This window comes from Paramacrobiotus metropolitanus, unplaced genomic scaffold (genome assembly GCF_019649055.1).
Source record: "Paramacrobiotus metropolitanus isolate TYO unplaced genomic scaffold, Prichtersi_v1.0 Parri_scaffold0000123, whole genome shotgun sequence".
NCBI lineage: Eukaryota > Metazoa > Tardigrada > Eutardigrada > Parachela > Macrobiotidae > Paramacrobiotus > Paramacrobiotus metropolitanus.
The window spans coordinates 69,963-93,103 of NW_026570343.1; the positions used below are offsets into that span (position 1 = coordinate 69,963).

Here is a 23,141-nt window from a genome sequence, read left to right on the forward strand (position 1 = left end):
CGTCGCATGTGTACGCAGACTGCAGACGGTAACAAATACCACCGTTCATATGTGTGCATTCGGTGGCGGTGACCAATGTACTGTCATTACAATTCATATGTAGCGCGAGAATAAACGGCCACTGTGCCTTTTCACTTTTGATGCGGTGACCGACGGACGGATACCACCAGAATATATAAGGTTGTATATACGGCCACGGCGCATGTGGGAATTTGATAGAAAAGGCAACTGCGCACGTGTGAATTACGTTGCGGTGAATTACGTTGCGGTGACCGACGGACACCATAGTTTGCTTTCGGCTTGAGTATATACGGCCAGCGTGCATACGTGCATTTGATACTAAGCCCGCGCATATATGCATTAAGTGGCGGTGACCGACGGACACCATAGTTTGCTTGCGGCTCGAGTATATACGGCCAGCGCGCATACGTGCATTTGATAATAAACCTGCGCATGTGTGCATTAAGTGGCGGTGACCGACGGACACCCCTTTTTTCATAAACGCTGAACATAGAAGACCTTCGCTACGCTTCGGTCGATTAAATTTGTTCACGCGCCAGACTACCGTCCGACCGTAACCTCCGTAATCATGCTAACATTAACTTCTGCTTTTCGGAACCTTAAGGCAAGAATGGTGATAATGAATGTGCTTGGATTTCGGTAAAAGGGAACCATTTACGGTTTCACAATCGCCATGATGGCCGCAACACTTGCACCATAATAAAGTAGTGTGGTTGCATAATAATTGCATCTCTTCTAAATTTTCCCGACAATTTCTCTTTGCCCCGTATTTGCCGCTGCTGATTAGTATAAGGCACCAATATGTGCGAGTAACCATTACCACCCTGCTATGTTCCTCAATCCGGACTGCTGCTGCGCCTTGGATAGGGAAGACGCGAAGAATTATACCCAAATACCGCTTTATTATCTAAGAAAGAAGGGTGAAATGAACAGCAACATAGTAGCAGCGGCTTCCATGTTGGCACGCAGCTGGTTTCACGTAAGCATGATTAAGTTGACCATACCCGGCGCCATCCCAGGATTGCCAACTACCCGCAGCCTCTCAGGGCTGCGACTATGTACACATATAATCGGATTAAGATTATTTGCAGCACGATTAGCTGTGCGACTCCAACCAGTGTTTATTGAGAAGTCAACGCACGCGCGCATATAGATCCTCGGAAATAAGCGCTTTAATCGAAGCATTATTTGGCAGAGAAAATATCGATTCGCTATAATCATGCTGCATCCCACCTGGATACTTTGTATCAAATTAGGCGTAAGCCTATCTGGACGGTATACCATTCTTGTTTACGCACTTTTTGCGTTCGTAATCTGGAAATGCCGTGCATGTAATAATGCACTAAATCAGCGGTGCGACGTTTCCGGATTATCATCTTAAATGTCACTACCTAATTCAAGAATAACGTTGCTTCTTGTCTGTTACTGAATCGACACGCAAATTAAACGCAAAGCTGCTTGTAACATCACGATAATGATACTGTAATATGCCTGTATCTGTATAATATCATCTCTGTTGGTAAGTTGGTCGTAAAGCTGCGCATGCTTTTGCAATTGCTCAGCTACTGGTCCTTAAGATGTTGACCTTTGTTGCATTCTTCTTTCTCTCCTATTGTAACCTTGCCACCGTTAAACGAGCAGTCAACACCAAATTTCAGTCCTGAAGACTCGGACAATCGTTTCTGGACAGAGATTGTGCTCGTTAGTACTGCGCGCAATCTCTGCCCGGAGGAAATCGTCTTTCGACAGGCATTTGCGGCTGCGATGACGGGGTACACGTTGGTAAGCTGTCACCAAATAGACGCTGTAAGGATGTTTATGGTTGTCGTCAGTCACTGACAACGACTGTCAACATCATTACTGCGTTTGTCCAAGTCGCTTTGATATGGTTGCACGTTGCCAACCGTTACCTCGAAGCGGTAATCTATACTCCCGCTGGGAGGAAGATTACCACCACCTTGAGTTGGTGCTGGCGCTGGGGGATGTCCATTAATCGAAAACGATTTAGTGGATGTTCCATTAATCGAAAACGAAAACGCTGGCGTAACAGTTAGTCTTTCTGTCATACAGTTCAGAATCAACTTTTCTACTGGCAACCAGTTAATTAATAAGTATTTCCAAGGCCAATAAGAATTACTGCCGAGGCTGGTAATATTTCCAGAAATGGCCCAGCTTTAATCGGGCAGTTGATTGGTTTATCCGTTTATGTAACTTGTTCGCACTGTTGTATCTTGTATGCCCCTGTCCCAGTTTTTTTTTCCATATGAAATAAAAACACTTATGGTGCTGACTTTAACCGGGGATCGACCAGTCTCTGTAATCAAGCTGCAATCCAGTTGTGATAATATAAAAATTAATATAACCCACGATAAGAAATCTATTCGTACGAGTACTGAACATTAATGTTTTTAAGAGAAAAACATCAACATATACTTGTAGAGCTCTTTTCGGTCGCAGGGTCTTATCCTTGCACATTCCCCGAATACCCCTCGCGTTGAAAACTGGGTGATCACATAAACATACTCGCATTTTAATTCTTAATGGTGGATGATTCCGCGTGCATGCTGCTTTATTTTGATGCCACGGGTTGACGAGAGTACAACGGAAACAGCAAAATTCGTTTTAAATTTCGTGTGATGCGGTAGTACAGCAGTTACAGGTACGTGCAACACCAGGCAAGCACACACAGACATATATTCGTAAAGCATTTGGGCAAAATTTTCTTAGCTATGTCCCCTCCAATTACTATTCAGTTTCAGAGTTTTTATTCAGATTGACAAATTTAGAGTTCGAGTTCGAGCATTTAGACTCGGACTCTTGGCATTTAGAATCAACCTCAGAGTTTCAACGCACGCCACTGTACACCGTTGATCATGGCTTCCATTTATTGCATAATGCGTGAAGTTAGGTACAGAGTAGTACTACATGTAGATAGAAAACTTGCCGACAAAACCAGTTAGGGCGAGTAAAGGGAGAGCTAAACAACCATAATATCGAATAAACAGGCATCTTCCTGTCACCGATGAGTGTCTGTGCGATGAATGTTTTTCTTTCTTATACGGCATCAGTCAGTATAAAGAACAATCAACAATGCGCAAGCGCAGATTTACATCAATTAAAATGATCAGTTTTAAAAACTGAAAAATCGTCGAAATCGTTAGTGTCTTAGAACTTGGAACATTCGAGATCTTAGGACGGGCGTTCAAGATACCCAAAGCAACTGCTGGATTTTCTCTGACTACCGCTAAGCTTCAAAGTTGTCTAAAAAAGGCCTTAGATCGAGGTTTTCCGGTAGCAAGACGGATCTTCCGGCCGATGAACCGGATCAAGTCGGCAAAGCCATTCCGAATTTCCGAGCGCTTCGGCTGCCGGAGGGCAAAACAAATACCCCATGTCTTCGGCTAAGGCGTACTCCGTAAAATTAATAGTTTCACACCGGCAACGAACCCATTAGAATGCCGGAGGATACGGATTACGGATCTCATGTTTAGGTGCACTGTAGAGCAATGATCGGCCACCTCATGCTTCACATCTACTGCAAGGACAGAACATAGCAGTTATACATTTTTGACGTACTGATTTGCCGGCAATGCGCACATAAAAGCCAAAGGGCTCAAGAAACACAAATGGCTGGTAATATAAAAAGGAAAACCGATCTTCACACCTTAACCACGTGGTTAATATTATTGACCACACGACTATGCACCGGTCCTCTCTGCACAAGGGTTGAGTTTATTGTGCAGGTTTGTGATTTTTTGCTCGGTCAATCAGGCCAGCATCGTGTTTACACTGCGTATGTCTTACAAAAGTTGTTACCCAGAGAAAATAAAAAGGCGATAAAAATAGCTAAGTACTGATTTTGCAATTTCTTTCATCGGCACGGAAATCCGGAGCGCGGTGTAATCTATTGCCATCTTCCGAACCGCATGAAGGTGCACGGCACTGGTCAGTAGCCACGTTAAATTCTTCATCGCTTCCTTGCTACAATAACATCCCCCGAGCACATCCTGCTTAGCACGGTGCCGCATCACGCGTCTTCGTACGGCATGTACCGGCACATGGCACATGCCATACAGTGCTTGCACCGTCAACTTTGCAAACTAGCAAGAATGAAGAATCCATGCTGACTTTACTCGGTATCTGACTATTTTCGCTGGCTAAGTATCGCGTTCATTAACCTGTACCAGTTTTACGACATTACCCGTAGTTAGCTGGTTGCCTACTGCCGTAAGTGAGAGTAAAACTATATAACATGATAGAAAATCAATCAATTCGCCAACCAATCATCGTGAAGTCATGGGTAGCTTTTAAATATTTTGCAACGTTCGGAGAGTTTTATTACGACAACAAGCAGTTTCTGGATAGTAATTAATCGTTATTTTGACATTGTTTTGAATAGTCCGTCACCATGCACTGCGGACTCATGATCGGGCTATCACTGCTAGCTGGCGCCACAGATGCACTGAATCATGTCGTTTTGGCGTCAAACAGTGCACAATCTAACAGCGTATTTCCGGTTTCCATTTTGGTTGTCAACACGACGTCCGATGTGCAAGTTAACATGACGCTTACTGGTTATCATTTTTGGTCATATGTGAATGCCAGTCCCAGTGATCTGTATGGTCGCCCGGGTTTTAATGATGGAAGCAGCTTTACAACAACAGCCATAATCCAAGCCAACATCCTTACCCGGGTTGACATAAAAGTACGTAAAGTGCAAACGGTTTCTTTTGAATTTACCATTAAATGCATGTTGATGAATACTTTTGGGTGAGCTTTGAAAATGCAGCAACTTGAGTAATGAAAGACCGGAGCGCAGGCCTTTCTAAGTTTTCTCGAGTTTGTCTGTTGCATGTCTCAACGACAACCAACGTGAATATTCTTTGTACTGTACTCGATTTTTTCTCATATTTCGCAGATCGTGTGCGTGTACGTGTGTAACTGTCCCAAAACGTCTGAGACGTCCTCCGGCGTACGTTTTTTGTAAACTCATCGCCGGTGGCCAATTAATTTTATGGATATCGGTGATCGGCACGGGGCGCGCTATTTGAGTAACCGTAGATTGCGTATGCGTCTCCGCCTGGTCTCCAGTTTTCTTATTTCCTTTACCCTAGTGTTTTTATGAAAACCTGTGGATGACCGAGATAGTTTATTAACGAACTTATTATATATGAAACCTTCGTTGTGCTTAGGAACTAGTAATCCATGGGAGGTCACTTTTGAAATATAACACGCTAGGCGGATAAAATGCGAGAGAAATCGAAATTTATACCATAACAATGATTGCAGAGGTTCCAAGATTTGACGTCAAAATTGTTACCAACAAAACCAACATCATCCCCTCGGTCGAGGATGAAATGCTGTTTCAGCTCACAGCAAAGTACGTTCAAAACCTACTCTAGCACTTCATTCTACGTCATAGAACGGTGGTAATATTTCATGGTTTCCAGCTTCCAATCTGGAGAAGGTGTCCAAGGGGTCTTTGACATTGCTGTTACCTTTATCCGATGGATTGGTGCTAGTCCGGGTGGTTGGGGAACAATCGAGACGACACTACTGCGCAAGTCGATATCAACGGTAACGCTGCTAACGTCCTGAGCGGGCGAACGATCAGTTCTCTTTGTAATGCGAGCTCTGGGCACTGAATGGTTGCAGAGTGGCCGCGGAGCAGTAACTGTGTCTGTTCCGCTCAAAGAAGAGATAAAGAACCCACTGACATATTACCATAATGCCGTGACAATTCAAGCCAATTTTACTGAAGCGGCTACCGGCTTGAAAAGAAACGCCACGCCGGCTGTTATCACCGTAGAAACGGGGCCGCATCGCATTAAGTTTACGTCCGACACCGCAACGTTTAGGCCCGGATATCCGTATCAACTGAAGGCTTCCATCAGCGATTGTAACGGACGCCTACCGGTTGCAGCCGGCCGAACAGCACAGATTATTGTAACGTCCGCTAACGTCTCGGCTGGTCAGGGGCAGATTGTTTCGCCCACCGGCGATGTGGCCTGCGTGGGGCAACCACCTCCGCGTCCCTACGATTTTGAGTATCATCCAAGCTCCTCGCGTTGGAGCCAGTATGGAGCTGTGTTTGGTCGCCAGCGTGCAAGGTTCCCTTACGACGGTTTTGGGATTAATGGAGGAGGCTTTCAGAGCGGTGCGAAAGGAGATGGCCGAAAGAAGCGCTCGGTGGGCCCGTTCGTGGAATACAGTAAAGACAGCTGTCACAACCTCCCATTTACAACGTCGGCACAGGTCGCGGCTGATGGGACGCTAAGTGTTACTATACCGACACTGAGGACTGCTGATGCTATGAACATTCTGGTTTCTTACGATTCCCAGCCGGCGCGAAATCTGATGGTCTACGCGAAGCAGTCCGCCAGCGGGAGCTTCTTGGAAATTAGTGCGGTTTCTGACGATCTTTACGCCGGTGATGTGGCAGGCTTTACTATTGACACAACGACGCGGCTGAACGAAACCATTCACATAGTGGTGCGTTGATAGAATGCGTCCCTGTTTATTACTATTTGTTGTACGTATCGCTACACGTGACGCACGCCTTCGTTTTGTTTCTTAATTAGGTAATGTCTAGCTCGAATTCGAGTTTCCTGTGGAGTGATTCGATATCCACGCCTGGTCAGCGGCTTACTGTCTCGGTGCCGTTGACGGATTCGATCGGTCCAACGGGTCGTCTTATTGCGTATTACGTCAGAGAGGACGGGGAACTCGTAGGCAATATCCTGCTACTGCAAATCGTAGCTGACCCTTCATCAAGAAACGTGCGTAACGCTTTTATCCAAATAGTGATTACACAATATTAAGATGTTTACCAAGGCTGCCTGCGTATGCCAAACAATCTAAAACAAACATTTTGCGCAAGTAGTAAGGGCTTTTGCAGTACGTAGCAAAAGTATCTGCATTTTTAAATACAGTCCTGTATATCTGATTTGCAAAAACAAACGAGTTGTAGTTGTTACACTAGACTACTACGAGCAATCAAAATTATTTTCTTATACAGGTTGCGCTGTCCGTTACAACCAAGAACGGCTCGTCAATCGCTCAACCAGGCGACATGATTCTTGTGAAAGCGAAGACTGCTCCATGGTCTACGGTCGTTTTCTTGGCCATGGAAGAAAGACGGCCGCTGCTCAAACCAGACAACGATATAACTCCTGCGATTGTGCGTTTATTCTAAATCAGCAGTGATAACAGTGTATCTGTACTTTACCGTGGATTTCAACAATTTGGCTGCTCTCCAGATCGAAAAAACTGGAAAAGTATCGGATGGGAGGCCTGTGTATCGGCTGTCAATGGCAGATTACCTTACAGTAAGTACTCTGCGTGCACATTTTATGTGTAAAGTGTTCAGTTATTGTTTTTAACGCAATTTCGTTTTCCGGTACTCAAAACTTCAGATCGACAAGCTAACGCAGTGGATAGAAAGTTGTACTGTTGTAGTCTATTAAGACATTAGCCGTATGTGCACGTTTGTTCAAGTTGTTCAAGTACGAGTAGGTTTTTGTATAAAGTTTAACGAATGATGAGTTAACCTAGGTAAAGCATGCAACATTTTCACGTCTCCAGCTTGTCAGTGAAACGCGAAAGACATATCCCAAAAATCAAATATGTGCCGTTTGCAGAAACCAATTGATTCCGGCCCAGTACAGCACTATCTTCTGACTAACACCAAGAGTTCCTCAACCAAACCGGAAATTGCTACGATGGTCAGGCCGTATATAGATTCAGCTGACTGTTCATGTCCCATGGCAGATCATGGTTACGGGTTTATTTATAACAAAGCTCACGGATCGCCGCCCTGCCGGCGGTACTGTGCGGCTTATTCTCCATATTCTTTCGAGAAAACCGATGATGATGGAGAGGACGCCGCAGCATTCTCCGATATCTCCACATGGTCGCCGCCACACATGACGCAAGAGCAGTTAACACGGAGCTTCCTGTATGACACTGCTCTGGCAGAGTAAGTTCACATTAATTTGTTATATAGATGCACTTCTATACTCGTAGTACAGATGGTACGAACACGTGCAGTATATAGTCCTTTGTCAAACAATCTCAAGTAAAAAAACACTGCAGACGAGCTGTACCATCAGCCGTACACAACAATAATCAATATACAGGTAAGACTTAAGAGTGCTATTCTTTGACCCCATTTACATAATTCGCAAAGCCAGTGCCCATTTCATCTCTATACTATGAAAGTGCACCGCTTTAGGCTAGCACTATAAGACCGAAGCGAAGCTAGGAACAGTAAAGGGGAATATAACCCAAAAGGTCACACGTTCAGGTCTGCTTGCAAAGACTACTCGTACTAAGACATAAGTGTAAGTAGATGCTCACATTGGAACAGTACTTGCCGTACCCACTATTCTGTATAATGTAAGTAATATAACAAAGTCCTTGAGTACTGTAGCGGCTCCACCAAGTTATACCACAGAGTTTGTGTACGGGAAAACTGCACTCGCGCAGCGTGTGCATGCCCATGCATCGCGTGCACAATTAATACACACGCTCTGGGTACTGTTTTCCCGTATACAAACTATGTGGTACAACTTGGTGGAGCCGCTACAGTACTATATTGGTTATAAGAATGTATTTCCGTAACATTCAACTGACGTTCGTGACTCACTATTAGTACAAGGTGCATGGAGTACTAACGCCGCTTACTGCTGAAGGCGCTAGTAAGCGACGCTTGTCTTTTTAACGATAAGTTGCAATCGTACATTCCGCTCTCTTTAAACTGCAAGTGATACGAGAAGGCCTTTTGAATATAATATTAGTTAGCAAAGTACGTTTCCTCACATTCCTATAGCAACATTTATTAATTAGTATAGGATGCATGAAATATTAGCACCACTACTTACTACTATACGGTCTATACCTGGCTATGAATAAGCAACCTTGTGTAGAAGCTGCGGGGCACCAGCAAACACAATAATAATTCTGTTAAATGTTATTCCGTTATATTTTACACACCTGCCAGTCCATTGTTTCATAGCAAAGAAAATTAAATCATGCTGAACGTAGGACTTTGCATGGTTACATTATGTACTGTTCTCTTTTACTGATCCGACTCCCAAGCTTCGGTTCGGTCTTATAGTGCAAGCCTAGAACGGTGGACTTCTAACCTCAGTGGTAAATATGCTACCGGAAAAAAAGATAAGGGTTTATTTTTTTGAATACAAAGGGTCGACTATCGTTTCAGCTGATAATTAGTAAGCTATGCGCTGTTACTTGGTAGTTAGTCTGAAGACATTGTATTAAATTGTACTGTGTTTAGTAGAACGTGATCCTGGGACCGTATAAGCACGTAAGTATGCCCGACGTTGGTGTTTTGCCTTAACGCGAGGATTCCTGCGATTCGGTCATTTTGCGGCAACTCGTATGACGCTGTGTCATGTATTGAACTAACGGCATAATCTTTTATTATGTCCGCTCGGGACAGCAGCAAACAACCAACTAAACATTAGACATGGCAACAATAACGGACAACAACAATACCGTTGCTACGGCACATTAGCCATAGCCCATAGGCCATTATCCATTTCACGAGATACTCGTACAATCTTTGTACGAGTACTACATACACTACACGCTGTCAAGATACGATTTTGAGTTGTGTGAATGTAAAGAAGACTCATGGTCAGAGGGATGATCATACTACAGTACACTACTACGTTGGCAAAAAAATTGTTTTACTTTCACTCAATCAGTTATATGGTTTTAAAGTCAAAAATTTTAGGCTTAAATTCACTAAGCGCTGTTTGGTAAAAAAATAATCTGGAAACGCTATCTTGTGCAGAAACATTGTAAAAGCTTTTCACACACGGGAAATTTGAATAGAAGTATCGATTCATTTAAAAACTTACAATACTGAAAACTGTTTTTGGGGTGTTGGGACGGTACCCCCTGAACGTTTACCGTTATAACTCTGGTAGTTTCAGTGATATCCAAAATCGGTGTGTGTGATAAGCTCAAGAGACAGAGCTCGATTTAATGACATTTTACACTCAATTTTTTTATAAAGCGTTGATTTGTTATCCGATTACAGTAAGTTTAATTTCTCCGGAAGCGCATTCAAAGTTTACGGTGTTTTGTTGCGCTATGTCTAGAATGTTCAGCTGGACCGCTGAGTAAAACAAATGAAAGGCGGATGACTCTGAGATGGCGGGTGAATGCGTGCCGCATGCAAAGACAAAGGCCGTTGGTCAAACAAACCATAACACCGTCGTGTCACTAATGCTTTGGCTCAGCATTTCTTTGAAGAAGCTGATTACTTTGCTTGCTCACACAATGGCGGTTTCCCTACGCTGTAGTGCGTAAGTGGTATTAAGCACCTACATGTCCCCCTTAAGTGCCCCTAAGCGTCGGTCACGCCCTAACTTCTTAGAGCGTGACCGACAACTTAGTGCGTGACCGACGTGAGTGACCGACGCACAAAAATTCCCGTTTTCTTGAACATAGAGGACCTTCGCTTCGCTTCGGTCGATAATAATCGCGTAAGCCTTAATCTTTGTTGAGTCCGTCAGCTCGACGCACTGAACCAAACTGCCGTGACTATGTATCATTCGATAGCCCTTAAAGTGTAGATTAGCCATCACAAATCAGTTTATGAAGAAAAAAATAAGTTTGGAAGAAAACTTTCAAAAACATTAACATACAAAGTCTATGGGAAAAGCCAAGAACCCACCACTGCTAAACCGACCACCCCAACACTGTCGCAACAGCTAAACCCTTTTTCTGACAGTTTCGCTGCAGTTTGAGGGAATTTCATGTCCCATAACAAATAGCGCTCCATCGCCCTAAGTTTGTATATTTTTCAACAAAATTTAGTTTTGTGGAAGAAAATAAAACGAAAGAAAAAGACAAAAATGGCCGAGAGGAATCTGTGATGTGGGACGGTTCTACAGTCTGTTTTCAAGTAACTGAACCCCGCATTGGTTTACTTAGTTTTCGCCTAACCATACTGTAAAGAGCCTTCTCGGGCGGGTGCGGTTGCCTTTCTTGCTGTACTGTCTGTGCTGCAATTTTGAAGGCCAGAAATTTGCTACTTTATCGTTTTCGAGAAAAAAAAGGCAAAGTGGTTTCCGAGAAAGGCAACACGCCGCCTTTAAAACGGCATGTTTTAGTATATGTACTTTTGGAGGCTGTTTTAATGTACATTTTCGCTTCTAACATGCATGATCTACGAAACTACTGTAGTTCCGTATATAATGTAATGGCTTTTTGGAACTCAAAAAAACACCCATCCTGAGGACATCTTTTGGGCGAAGGTTTCATGAACCTTTTATTCTCGAATGGAACCGGGTGCTACTTGCCTGTATTTTTGTTAAAAAATAATGGATATTGTGACAAATTTCTATAGTAATTAAGTAAAAAAACCGAAACAAAAGAATCTGAAAACGTTAAATTATTAGCAAATATATTTTAATTAAAATTAAATAAATGTACCCGTGCACGCAGCCAGCGCCCGTTTGCAGACTCCGTGCCCACAGCCATCACCCGTGCGGACCCAAAAAGGTCATCCGTGCACGCAGCCAACACCCGACACCCGTGTTTACCCGTGCACTCAGCCATAATGTAATGTAAATGGTACCTAAATCTGCCGCCGCCACAGGGCAGCCTTCTGTACAAGTCATGTTCGGTTTAAAAACGGGTAGGGTGGAGTTGGATGTAGCTGGAATTGCATGATATAAGTTAGATTGTTTCATTATTAAGTAACAAGGGACAAATAGTATTTTTTTGTTCGTTGTACAGCGTATTGGAAGGCGGAGCCGCAGGCGACGCCAAGCTGCGGCGCGAGCGGAGCTCGCGTAGCAGCAAGCATGCCAGAAATGTCGCGTAGTAGTTCCCGATTTCGAAAAAGAGCTTCTAGAGCGCAGAGAGAAAGAAGAAAGAGCTCTAAAGCGAAGAAGGAAACACAACAAAATGCTCCTGTGCTTATTTATTTTGGCTGTGGTCAAAGCAATAGCAAAAAAGCAATAGCAGTGGGAAATGGAGCAATTACTCTGTCGGTAAACTGATTGTTAAACTGGGATATGAAGGGCACCAGTGGTGTTATTGGTCAAATAGGTGTTTAAAAGTACAGTAGATAAACTATTATCGGACAGTTTTCAGCTGAAAAAGCGCAGAACGACACAGGAAGAAAGAACAGGAGGAGACAACGTCTAATAAATTACAAAGTCCTTATGCAGTAGCTACACGAAATTAAAGTAAATGATTAGATACTGATCTGGAAATTAAGAAATAGATCGGAAACTAATGAGAAAATTATACGCTCTTGGGAAAAATATTTCGCATTTCAGGGTTAAGGTCATCTCTGCAGTAAGATAAAGCGAGCGGCAAATTTTTTAGTTGATATATTATCGTAAACTATATACCGGTGTAAATACACGAGGGAAAACAAAGGGAGGGAAGGGAAATGGGGGAGAACAAAGGGGTGGGACGAAAAGGGGGGGAACAAAGGGGGGAGCAATGCAAAGTATATACATGACCGTGTATACACTTTGATATACTGTATCGCAGAATTTTACGCTTTGTCCATAAAACGTATACTACTGCAACTGCAGTCATAAGTTTTAATTTTTGCGCTAGGTTATGAAACTTATGATTCGTCCATCGCCTTAAATATTCCGCGCAATCTGCGCGGGGTCTGCTAGTAGTTTAATAAAAGTGATAAAATTTACTAGCGCCAACGGCGATGTTGTTTTGGAGCGCAAAGTGACCGATACATTGACAACATGGCGAATCACGGCATTCAGTTTAAGCAACGCTGGCGGATTAACTGTATCGTTGAAACCTGCCAAGGTCGGCATGAAAGTTCACCCTTTTTTTTACCAGAAACCGAAAAAAACATATTACTCGATTGGCTTCGATGTTACAGCTAAGGGTGTCCCAATCATTATTTGCTTCAATGGACTTGCCACATAGCGTTATCCGGGGCGAAAATTTCACCGCTGAAGTCATCACTTTTAACTCTATGCCACAGGAGCAAAATGTGACAGTCAACTTAACCCTTCTCAGTCCGGACGATACACCAACAACCTTTTGCAAGAACACAATTTCCAGGCCTAATAAACCGATTACAACAACATTTACGATCATTCCGGAGCATATTGGCAATTGGAAACTTGAAGTCACCGTTCAGTCCAATGACGCCCTTCATCAGTTGAATGGGACCTTGCTCGTCAAGCCAGAAGGCGTCCTGCAGTTCTTTAGCCAACCCGTCTTGATAGATCTTCATAAATCCAAAACCTTTGATACTGTCATCCAGTTGCCTGCGGATCCGGCTGATAAGGTCGCCGGGTCAGAAAAAGTTTCCGTTCACGTCGCTGGCGACTTATTGGGCGTGCCGACCCACAAACTGGATCAACTGATCAGACTGCCGTATGAGGGTGGCGAACCGAACATGGCAATATTAGCTACAAGTGCTGCAATACTGAAGTATGGGCAGACTACCAACAAAATTTCCCCACAACAGGAAGTCAATCTCGTAAGCAAAACCCAACTGGGTTTTCAGCGAGCGCTGACGTACCTTCACAGTGATGGTTCATTTAGTTTGTGGGGAAAATCCGACAGAAATGGTTCTACATGGTTCACGGCTTATGTCGCGAGAGTATTTGCCGAAACCTTGGGGCTCCTTCCCAAAAGCAGCAGGAGAGTTCTTGGCAAAGCGATTCAGTTTCTGATCGGCCGGCAAAACGACGATGGCTCCTTTCGCGAAAGCGGAAAAGTCGTGGACAACTATGTCGAAGGCGGCGCTTACAAACACTGTACGTTAACAGCATTCACGACTTTATCCCTCATAGAATACACCAAGGTCGGAAAGGCTGACGACGCGATGATGCTGAATGCTTCAACTGCGATCCAGAAAGCTGTGACTTTTTTGGAGTCGCAGCTGGAGAGCTTAAAGGACGACCCGTACGCTTTAGCGATCACAGCGTACGCATTGGCGCGAGCTAACAGCTCAAAGAGTGAAGACGCACTGGCCGGTTTGGAGAATTTAATGGTCCAGCATGCTTCGACTGTGCACTGGAAGACGCTGGAGTCAGTCGACGATGAAGACGGAGGTCCCGGCTATTCATACTCTACTCACGCCCGAGAGGTGGAAGCCACAGCGTACGCGTTGCTGGCATACATGGCCAACGGAAACTGGAGCATGCCGCTGAAAATCGCCGCTTGGTTGATTTCTAAGCAAAATGCTCAAGGCGGATTCTTTCCCCCAACGGTTGTGCAATTCTCTTTATGTTTTTAGTCCACAATTCAGTTCTAAAATTCTGTTTTTCTTAGGACACCGCAATTGCGCTCGCGGCTTTAGCCCAATTTGCCCAATCATTCACCGCTGCTCCATCGATGCAGATCGCCGTCACGGATGGCAATCAGAAGAGGGATATGACGATCTTTCAGAAATCATCGATAGATGTCCAGTTCTTTGAATTTGCACCGAAACCCAGGGATATCGCGATTAATGCCAGAGGAAGCGGGATGGCTGTCGCTTACGTAAGCTGGACATATAACGTACTGCAACCGATGGAGGGTTGGGTATTTGACCTTAATGCCACTTTATCACATGCCGGATTCCCAAAGGCTAAACATTTGACCATTTGCGCTAGGTTAGTCGTACAGAGTCGTACAGGTTGTGGCAGTGCTTAAATGTGTCGTGTAAAGGTGCGGGGAATGTCTATCAACGCTTAGCTTGTAATTAAACAGACACTGGAAAGAAGGTAGCAGCAGCATGACGGTTGTGGAGGTCACCGGCCTGTCTGGTTATCAGTTCGACGAAGTATAAATCAGGCAGCTTCCGCCAAGAATTCCATTAATGCGGAACAGCGAGCTGGACAACAAACGCAGTCAGCTCACTTTGTTTTTTGACGAGGTACATACTAAAAACACATTTTGCTGCTGGTTGGTGGCGCTCACCCAAGGAAGTTAGCGACATATTTTTGATGCCATGTTTGTTTTTGCACACAGATAACGCCGACTGCCACCTGCTTCAATTTGACGATGTACCAAACTTACAAAGTGGAGCATTTGAAGAATCAAAGCGTAGGATTTACGATTATTACAACCCAAAAGATCGACGCACGGTTTTTTATAACTCATTGTTGAGTGGCACTGAATGACTAAAAGATGACCAACTCCTTATATTCTAATTTTACTATACTAGTAATACAAATTTTACCCTACGACTCGACGAGGCTACGAGTAATGTTACCCTACGAGTAATACAAGGTTTCCTGAATCCTTCTGTCTGGGGATGCTAGCATGCGTCTTTTGCTGAATTCAGTATCTTCAAAACTAAAATTACTGGATGCGAAGCTTTTGCAGGTGAAAACAGTCGGCTTGAAGTGCGACTTACGTATCATCCGGATTTGAAATATCGTGCATTATATTTGTATTACAAGAAACAGCCTCGGCTTCGTCTCAGCGTTTCTTGTGGTCCCCAGTCTACGGCCGGTTTATTCAAATGATTTCGATCAGCTATTAAGTCAACATCCTATTCCTTCAGCAAAACAAAACGGGCCGAACGTAGCGCTAAGGTGCATTGGGATAATAAGTGAATTTACGGCTTTTGTGCACTCAGATGCATTCACTTTGACTCAGAAGGGAATCTCTTGCTGACTTTCCATCCCGACTCTGAGTCTACCAGGTACTAAATTTCAACCTACAGAATGATTGTAATAAATGCTGGTGGTAGTGCGGTCACTCAGTCACATAGCGGGCTGTGTGCTCTGGACAGAGGCAGTACTTCGGTCACTCGTTCATCTAGCGGGGTGTGCGCTCTGGACTGTAGCGGTACTTCGGTCACTCGTTCACCGAGCGGGCTGTCTGCTCTGGACAGTAGCGGTACTTCGGTTACTTGTTCACCTAGCGGGCTGTGTGCTCTGGACAGTAGCAGTTCGGTCACTCGAACACCTAGCGGGCTGCATGTGAGCTCTGGACAGCAGCGGTACTTCGGTCACTCGAACACCTTGCGGGCTGTGTGGTTTGGACTGTAGCGGTACTTCGGTCACTCGTTCACCTAGCAGGCTGCATGTGTGCTCTGGACAGTGGCGGTACTTCGGTCACTCATTCACCTAGCGGGCTGTGTACTTCGGTCACTCGTTCACCTAGCGGGTTGCATGTGTGCTCTGGACAGCAGCGGTAGTTCGGTCTGTCGTTCACGTATCGGGCTGTGCGAAACTAAGAGCTTCTGGCCGGGTTTTGGAATATATTGGGATTCATATTATGGAAATAGTTTTTGCTGATTCTGTACGAGAAAGCTGGTTCGTGTATTCCTTTTTATGTTTTTGTAGTAATAGAGATCTCGAATGTAGATGCCGTGTTACAATTCCGTAACATAAGGAATAATTTACGGACTGTATATGCTGATTAATTAACTACTGTCTGTAGTTTTGCCCGGACTGCAATGAAAGGTCAGCCCGTTTGAACGATTACGATGGTCATTTTCTTTTACAGCTGCCTGCCAGTGGCTTTCACCGAGCGTTCTTATTTTTAAGTCATGATTTTGAGCGCTTTAAATTGTTAACGATTTATTGAACCGAAGCCATCCAGTAGCAGCATCGTTTGTGTTACTGCTAATTGGTTTTTCTAGTTTTGTAGGAGTGAAAGTTTAAACATTTTTAATTTGCTGATCTGAAAAGGTACCAATTTAAATTTATGTACTGATTTTTTGCTCCATGCAACCGGACTTTGAATTATTTTCAAGGTCACCTTGAGCTTTCAGCTCTACCGGCACCGGCACGGGAGCACGGGAGCCGGAGCGAATAATTTTCAAAAGAAAATGCATGTGACACAGTTTCCAGACATGCGGAATCGAATGGCGTTATCAGTTTTTCGATTAATTTTTTGGTTTGTTCTGACCAGATCGTACGGGGTTTTCCGTTGTAATATAGTCTTTACCTTGATAGAGGAATCTGTTACCGCAGTGCACACCGGACAGTTTTGCCGGTTACACTCGTACATTGTGAATGATTGATTTAATCGTAATAACTAATCTACCGCTCCTAAGAAGAAGTCACTTCCTGTTACTCGATTAGTTTTCCAAGTCGACTGGAACGGGCTCAGTTCGCTCCGAAAGTCACTTCTAAAATTGTCAAAGCGGTTTTAGCTGAAACTTTTCAAAAAATTATCACGCGATAATTGTTGCTTTCTTACAAACTTGTACACGAAATTAATAACAAATCATCAGGTTTTCTAATGTTGAAGAAACGCAGAAAATACCGGGCTTCTGGAGTTCGGTACGTGAGTCCATACTGTGAAAATGTCCGGACTTCGAAAACGCTCAAAATATGCCTTTTTTCAATGGAATTTTTTGGCAGAAGAACGCTAATCCTGCTCAGATTTGAATGAGGTGGTACCCGTAGATATATTTTCCGGTTTGGTTAACATTTTAACCGACTAGAACGGTTCGGTTAGTCGAAAAAGTGTCGTTAATCAAGCCGCAAGACGCAACCAGTTTAACCGCGCGCACAACAAATTTTCTGAGTGTATGTATGCAATTGCAATCGGCCGAAAAACCGGGGCCCATCACTGTGTGGCTCTAATGCACTTTCACATGTTAATTTGTTGATTATCTTGTGCTGATAGGCACACTCAAAATACTAACATTTTTTTACCTGTGGCACGATAGGAAGTTACGACCGGTCGGAGCTCTGAGTTGATACTTATTCGTCACTGCCACCGATAAACTGGATCCTATCCAAGAAAAAGCTAGTTACAAGTTTCCTCGGGGCAACGCTGTTGAGTCGAATCTAATAGATACCCGTGTGTTCCATGCATTGATTGTAAATTTGTAATGATTGTGCAGCAAAAGAAACGGTAAGCCGTATAGACGACTGTACAATCATGCATAGCAAGCTTTTTACAAGTACAGCCAATGTTTTGGTTGGTTCCTTATTCATGGCCATGCTAACACAAATTGATGGTTTTCCGGAACCTCAAGGTAAGAATGTTGACAACGGGTGTGCCTGCTGAATTTTTAATAAAAGATAAAAAGGTAACCGGTACGGTACCCGATAGTTTAATCGATACGTGGCTGCATATACACCATATTGATTCAAGGAAATACATCGCTTACAAAACTGATTTTCATAATATATTTAAATTTCTCTTTGTTTTGTATTTGGTATTGTCTAACTGTCATAAAGCAACTACAGAGTATGTATACGAGTAGCCATAATCTCCAAGTTATGTTTATCGATCCAGAGTACTGCTGCGCCTTGAACGAGGAGGACGCGAAAATGTTTCCCAAATGCCTCACCATTATCTGCCCTACTCCGTCGACATGGGCGTCGAATACTGGACAGCCGCTCATAACACGACGATTTGTTTACCAACAGGCTCAACTGCCAGAGGGACACACTGTTATCCCATCTAGATCACGGAGGCTTACAGCCCACGCATTACCATCAACAACTCCCGCCGGCACTACTCTTCCACCTGTACCTTTCGCCGTTCCTGTAGTAATTCCGGAAATTATTCTACTAAAAGGCAACCAAGCACTTCCGCGCAAGTATCGCGCCAATGTTACCTTGCAGATTGACTTGGAGACCACCCCATGAGCAAAGAAAAGTGCCAAACAAAAGACCTAACTTGCACAATCCCTTTATTTGTGCAAAGATCCTTTTACTTGGGTTAAAGTCTTTGGGTATTTTACTTTTGTGGTACTGTCGGTTTGTATCTGTCAAAAATCATTCGTTAATCCCGATGGATTAATTCAGCTTCGTTAATCCATCGATTCTAATAAAGGCTTCGAGTCAGCACCGTTGCGGGCGGGTCGTTTCAGCGCAATCACGCATTCGCACGCCTATTAATGTATCATCTCGCTCAACGTGTAAAAGGGATATGAAGCTCTGCTTTCGTAATCGCCGTAAGCTTGCCGCCGTTACGACAGGTAATAGCAAGTTTCAAACTTTCAATCTTAAGTGTACTCACAATTAAAATACTTCATTATAGGGTGCAAGAGTATCTCAACTCCAATTCGTCGCCGGACACATGCACAGCAGCAAGCTCATCGAGAATTCTTCGAAGTATAGTTTACAAGCTGTACCAGTTAAAAGGGAAAGCACATGCACACGAACATCGCACACTGAGACTTAGGTTTCGTTCATGGCATGACCAATAGCCACCCCACGGACCACGGTGGCTCATTGGTCATTCATGACTTACGGATACGGATGCCATGAAAGCGAGCAGTAGAAGTACGGATATGCGAGAGTGGGGACTGAATTCCCACTCTGGACGAATATTTTGTAACAGGTTGTCGCTGGCTTGCCATCTGGCTTATATGTATTATACCTTCTTTAGCATCATATACCTTCGTTGCGGAGACATGGTTGATGCGTTCGGCTTACATGGTCTGTTGTGCATAAGAAGTCAGGGAAGGTTCAGGCGGCATGCCAGTCTCGACAGTGTCATCCACGCAGTCTGGGTTCAGCAAAGGTGCCGACGATCTTGGAACCTCCCGGACTAAGCAGATTGGATGGGAAACGGCCAGATGGATTATCACTCTTTCCCTGGACGACATAACGGTATTAACGATATTATCTTGCGAGCGTTATGTAATGCCGGGATTGAATCTTATCCAGAACCTATTGATTGGCTTTTTGCGCGTTTCCCTGGAAAAAGGACCTTCCTCTGATTTGGGATGTGACGGTATGTGACACGTTCGCTACGTCGTACGTTGCTGGTTCATCAGAGGCCGCGGGATCTGCTGCAGATGATGCGGAAACACGAAAGCGATGCCTTTACTTGGAGCTCACTGACCGACACTTTTTCCAACCAGTCGCCATTGAAACTTGACGGGTACTGCCGCCGCAACTTCCCACATATGGGAAGTTGCGGCGGCAGTACCCATCAGTTCATCCGTGAAGTTGGACGGCGTATTACAGAGCAAACAGGAAAAGCGCGCGCTACTGAATTTTTGTGGCAGCGTATAAGTGTGGCAGCGTATACCGCTTCTGTTCTGGGAACGGTTGGGTGTTCTAGAGAGATGGAAGAATTGTTCTACTTGTTCTAATTATTGATTTCTCATGTTTAGGTGTAAATGGCATTTATTTCTTTAGCACATTTTAGTAATGAGCGTGTGTTTTGTTCGATCAGGTATATCTTCTCATGCAGTGGATGTTGATCGCAGCAGGTTCATGGGTTATCTGCCACGGTAGTGCTACCGTGTTGAAATTATGAAACGTTTGTCTATTGCGCGTAATTCAAAGAATTATCTGTACTAATGTATATACAGATGGGCGTGCCAAGTAACCAAATGTTGCGCGCTTAAACGGTTCTAACAATGTGCGCATAACATGCGCAACTGGCTGCAAACGCCATAAAGAAGCGTAGCGGTCATCTGAAATGTGTTCAATTACAGTACAGTACAATACAATTTTAGAATACAATTTTTACAATACAATTTTTTTGTGTAAAGTACAATTTTAGCATCATGTATACTTCAAGTATGTACAGATAGTTGTACCGAAAGACTATCAGTTTTCCTGAAACATACCTCAGCTGCCAGGGATGGCGACTGGAACTGCTAAGCTTGCTCAGCATTCTAGCAAATTCATTAATTTTCACGGACACTGCACAATTCGTGCGGAGTTTTGTGCTGGAAAAGCGTCGACGGTGCATTTTTTTCGGAAAGGGTTGAAGAAAATAGCTTTTGCATCAGCTGACGTTTTAGCTTTCCGCTACCGGTTGAAGAGTTTCGCGGATTTGTGGCTCTGCCTTCAAAGTAGTTTAGGCACGTACATAAATACACTCTAAAAGATATGGCGTAGCTATTTCTTAATAAAATACTTGTCAAATACTCATTTCCAGGGATATATGACACGGTTAGTGCTATCCATAAACCAGCGTTCAGTATAATAACTGCTGACTTTTCATAAATGTTTACCATAAAATGTAACGCAACAGCAATATTTCGACACTTGTTTTTAGTAGGTTTGCAATAATAATTTTACTGCTCCCGCAATACTTGACTCCCTTTAAACACTGAACACTGTATTTATCTGTACTCCATATATTTATCTGTTTGTTGCAATGGCCCTCGTTTGGTACAAAGGGTATCAGACCCACATTTCTGCGTTTCTAATGGTTGTTGCTATGTTGGGGATATCGTCCATGGTAGGTTGTCACCGATGCACGTCAGTAAATGTAAACCGGTCTTGTAACAACTCTCGATTACTTACTTGGGTGTTCATTATATAATTCCAAGCTGCACCATATTTCGTTTACGGACTAAAAAAAAGTGCCTCATTTTCACCATAATCAGGCCATCGGGTTACTCGAATTGTTAACACAGGTTACGAGCAGTAGCGGTTCAGATAAGTGCCGTATCAAAGGACATAGATGTGGGCCAGGCCTAGTAGCGTGTTGCAGCGGACTGCGGTGTACCGATTTAAACCAAAATAAATTTGGAACTTGCACCGAGCACAGCGACGAATCGGATGGCACCGACGATGAACCAGATAGCGCGGGCGCTATAGATCCAGTTCCATCGGCAGTCTGCCGTGCAGTCGGCGAAAAATGCGGGCCTGCATTGCTGCAGCCGTGCTGCAGTGGACTGCAGTGTGGAACTGAGATTGATAACAACGATTTTGGACGGTGCAGTCTCGACAGCATCGATATTGTAGTTGAACCGGCTAATACCGGTCCCTCCACACTTGCACCGCTCGCTACATCAACTCCAGAAATATTTTCATCCACACCGTGCGCTCCATTGACAACGTCCACAATGAGGACTCATAGCCCGCCAGTTAACAAGGACCTACTGTGGCCCAACAACACTGTTCCTTATTGGTTCCAACCGAATACCTACAGTAAGTGCGTCCCTAAAAAATGTGGGTTAACGTTTCTTTCAATACAGTACAATATAGTACATGCAGATACACTTGTCCCCGATAAGTCGACCATCCTTTGCCCGTATTTGACTGGATACCATGCACTTACCTGGTTTCGTTTCCACATTCAGAGAAAAATCATTCTATGTAGCAAGAATAAGCTCTGAGTTGCGCGTCGAATTTTTGAGTGCGGCGAAATGCCACACTCCCAGATGTCCGGGTGCGCTCCATCATTCTTTACTGCATGCTTTTTTCAGCAAATCTATTTTTTCCTTAGTTTTGCTTTTATTTGGTTAGCTGCGGAGGACAAACGTATTATACGCGAAGCTATGGATGTCATCACAAAAATGACGGCTGGATGTATCATTTTCCTCGAACTTCCTAATCGTGACAAAAACAACGATTTTGTGTTATTTACCAAGCATCACGGGTGAGGCCTGGAGCATTTTGGATTACGTATAATCACACTTGCCATAATTATCATACTTGTTGTGTTTTTCAGATGTTCGTCAGGCATCGGGCGGATCGGCGGCTCTCAAGAAGTGTCTTTGGTCAAGGATTGCTTGACACATCATGGCAGTGTGCAACGCCACCTACTACGGACACTGGGACTTTCTTATGAACATACGCGCATGGAATGGACCGAGATGACTACGTCAAGGTTCTTCTGGAAAACGTGCAGAAAGGTACAATATAAGGCATACGTACCCGGCGGACAGACCCTTATTGCTAAAATGCACAGACCGTCAGACGCAATGTCTCGCGATTTCAGAGCACTTCACCCATCCGCATATTGGGTGCGTTGACGCTTGTTGGCGGATGCACCGGGTTTTAGCCTTGTCAAAAATGCAGGGCATATAATAATATTTTGCAATGTGGCCCCAATCAATACGTGTACGTGTTCTGTTATATTCCAGACAAATTAGAAGAATTTGCAAAGCGCCCGGTTTCAACGTTTGGCCTTCCATACGATTACAGCTCTGTTCTGCATTTCAATTCTAAAGAATATGCCATAGACGAATCCGAGCCCATTCTTATACCTCAAGATCGAAGCCGCCCGAAGATTGGTCAGCACAAAAATCTCAGTCCACTAGATGTTGTGAAAATCTACAAACTGTACAACTGCCATGAAGTCATTGATGTCACCGAGCTTCTTGGCCTGCTCTGACTAGCCTTTTTATACCGTATACGGACAATAATGTCCTAAAACAAAATTTCTAGTTATAATTTCTAATTATAATGTCAGTAAATATACGAGTAAAG

General features: G+C 43.9%; 3 protein-coding genes across 4 annotated transcripts; all 3 read left to right on the forward strand.

The window, feature by feature from the left end:
- The first annotated feature begins 4,314 nt into the window (after positions 1–4,314).
- Positions 4,315–12,793, forward strand: LOC129598465 (uncharacterized). 2 transcript variants are annotated; one of them, XM_055496382.1, is made up of 10 exons: positions 4,315–4,726; positions 5,311–5,401; positions 5,472–5,598; positions 5,677–6,513; positions 6,603–6,800; positions 7,040–7,201; positions 7,281–7,349; positions 7,662–7,999; positions 9,323–9,349; positions 12,729–12,793. In XM_055496382.1, the coding sequence occupies exons 2-9, from the start codon at positions 5,379–5,381 to the stop codon at positions 9,327–9,329; spliced, it is 1,761 nt and encodes a 586-aa protein (XP_055352357.1). In that variant the 5' UTR covers positions 4,315–4,726; positions 5,311–5,378; the 3' UTR covers positions 9,330–9,349; positions 12,729–12,793. The 2 variants fall into 2 exon arrangements, with proteins under 2 accessions (XP_055352357.1, XP_055352356.1); XM_055496381.1 differs by lacking the exon at positions 12,729–12,793 and having other exon boundaries at positions 9,323–9,586.
- Positions 12,794–13,018: 225 nt separating this feature from the next.
- On the forward strand, positions 13,019–15,199 carry LOC129598479 (CD109 antigen-like). Its single transcript, XM_055496400.1, has 4 exons — positions 13,019–14,266; positions 14,329–14,651; positions 14,749–14,914; positions 15,010–15,199. Exons 1-3 carry the CDS (start codon positions 13,019–13,021, stop codon positions 14,825–14,827), a joined length of 1,650 nt encoding a protein of 549 aa, XP_055352375.1. The 3' UTR covers positions 14,828–14,914; positions 15,010–15,199.
- A 5,608-nt stretch (positions 15,200–20,807) lies between these two features.
- On the forward strand, positions 20,808–23,059 carry LOC129598485 (uncharacterized). The gene is made up of 5 exons (XM_055496407.1): positions 20,808–21,162; positions 21,341–21,857; positions 22,176–22,308; positions 22,381–22,564; positions 22,796–23,059. Exons 1-5 carry the CDS (start codon positions 21,079–21,081, stop codon positions 22,802–22,804), a joined length of 927 nt encoding a protein of 308 aa, XP_055352382.1. The 5' UTR covers positions 20,808–21,078; the 3' UTR covers positions 22,805–23,059.
- Positions 23,060–23,141: the final 82 nt, after the last annotated feature.

Coding starts and splice junctions, on each gene's coding strand:
- LOC129598465 (XM_055496382.1), top strand. CDS start 5,379: ATGCTGTTTCAGCTCACAGCAAA. Junction 6,801..7,039: donor CTGACCCTTCATCAAGAAAC/GTGCGTAACGCT, acceptor TTTCTTATACAG/GTTGCGCTGTCCGTTACAAC. Junction 7,202..7,280: donor ACGATATAACTCCTGCGATT/GTGCGTTTATTC, acceptor GCTGCTCTCCAG/ATCGAAAAAACTGGAAAAGT.
- LOC129598479 (XM_055496400.1), top strand. CDS start 13,019: ATGCCACAGGAGCAAAATGTGACAGTCAACTTAACCCTTCTCAGTCCG. Junction 14,267..14,328: donor GCGGATTCTTTCCCCCAACG/GTTGTGCAATTC, acceptor TGTTTTTCTTAG/GACACCGCAATTGCGCTCGC. Junction 14,652..14,748: donor CATTTGACCATTTGCGCTAG/GTTAGTCGTACA, acceptor GTAATTAAACAG/ACACTGGAAAGAAGGTAGCA.
- LOC129598485 (XM_055496407.1), top strand. CDS start 21,079: ATGGCCCTCGTTTGGTACAAAGGGTATCAGACCCACATTTCTGCGTTT. Junction 21,163..21,340: donor TGTTGGGGATATCGTCCATG/GTAGGTTGTCAC, acceptor TTGTTAACACAG/GTTACGAGCAGTAGCGGTTC. Junction 21,858..22,175: donor GTTCCAACCGAATACCTACA/GTAAGTGCGTCC, acceptor TTATTTGGTTAG/CTGCGGAGGACAAACGTATT.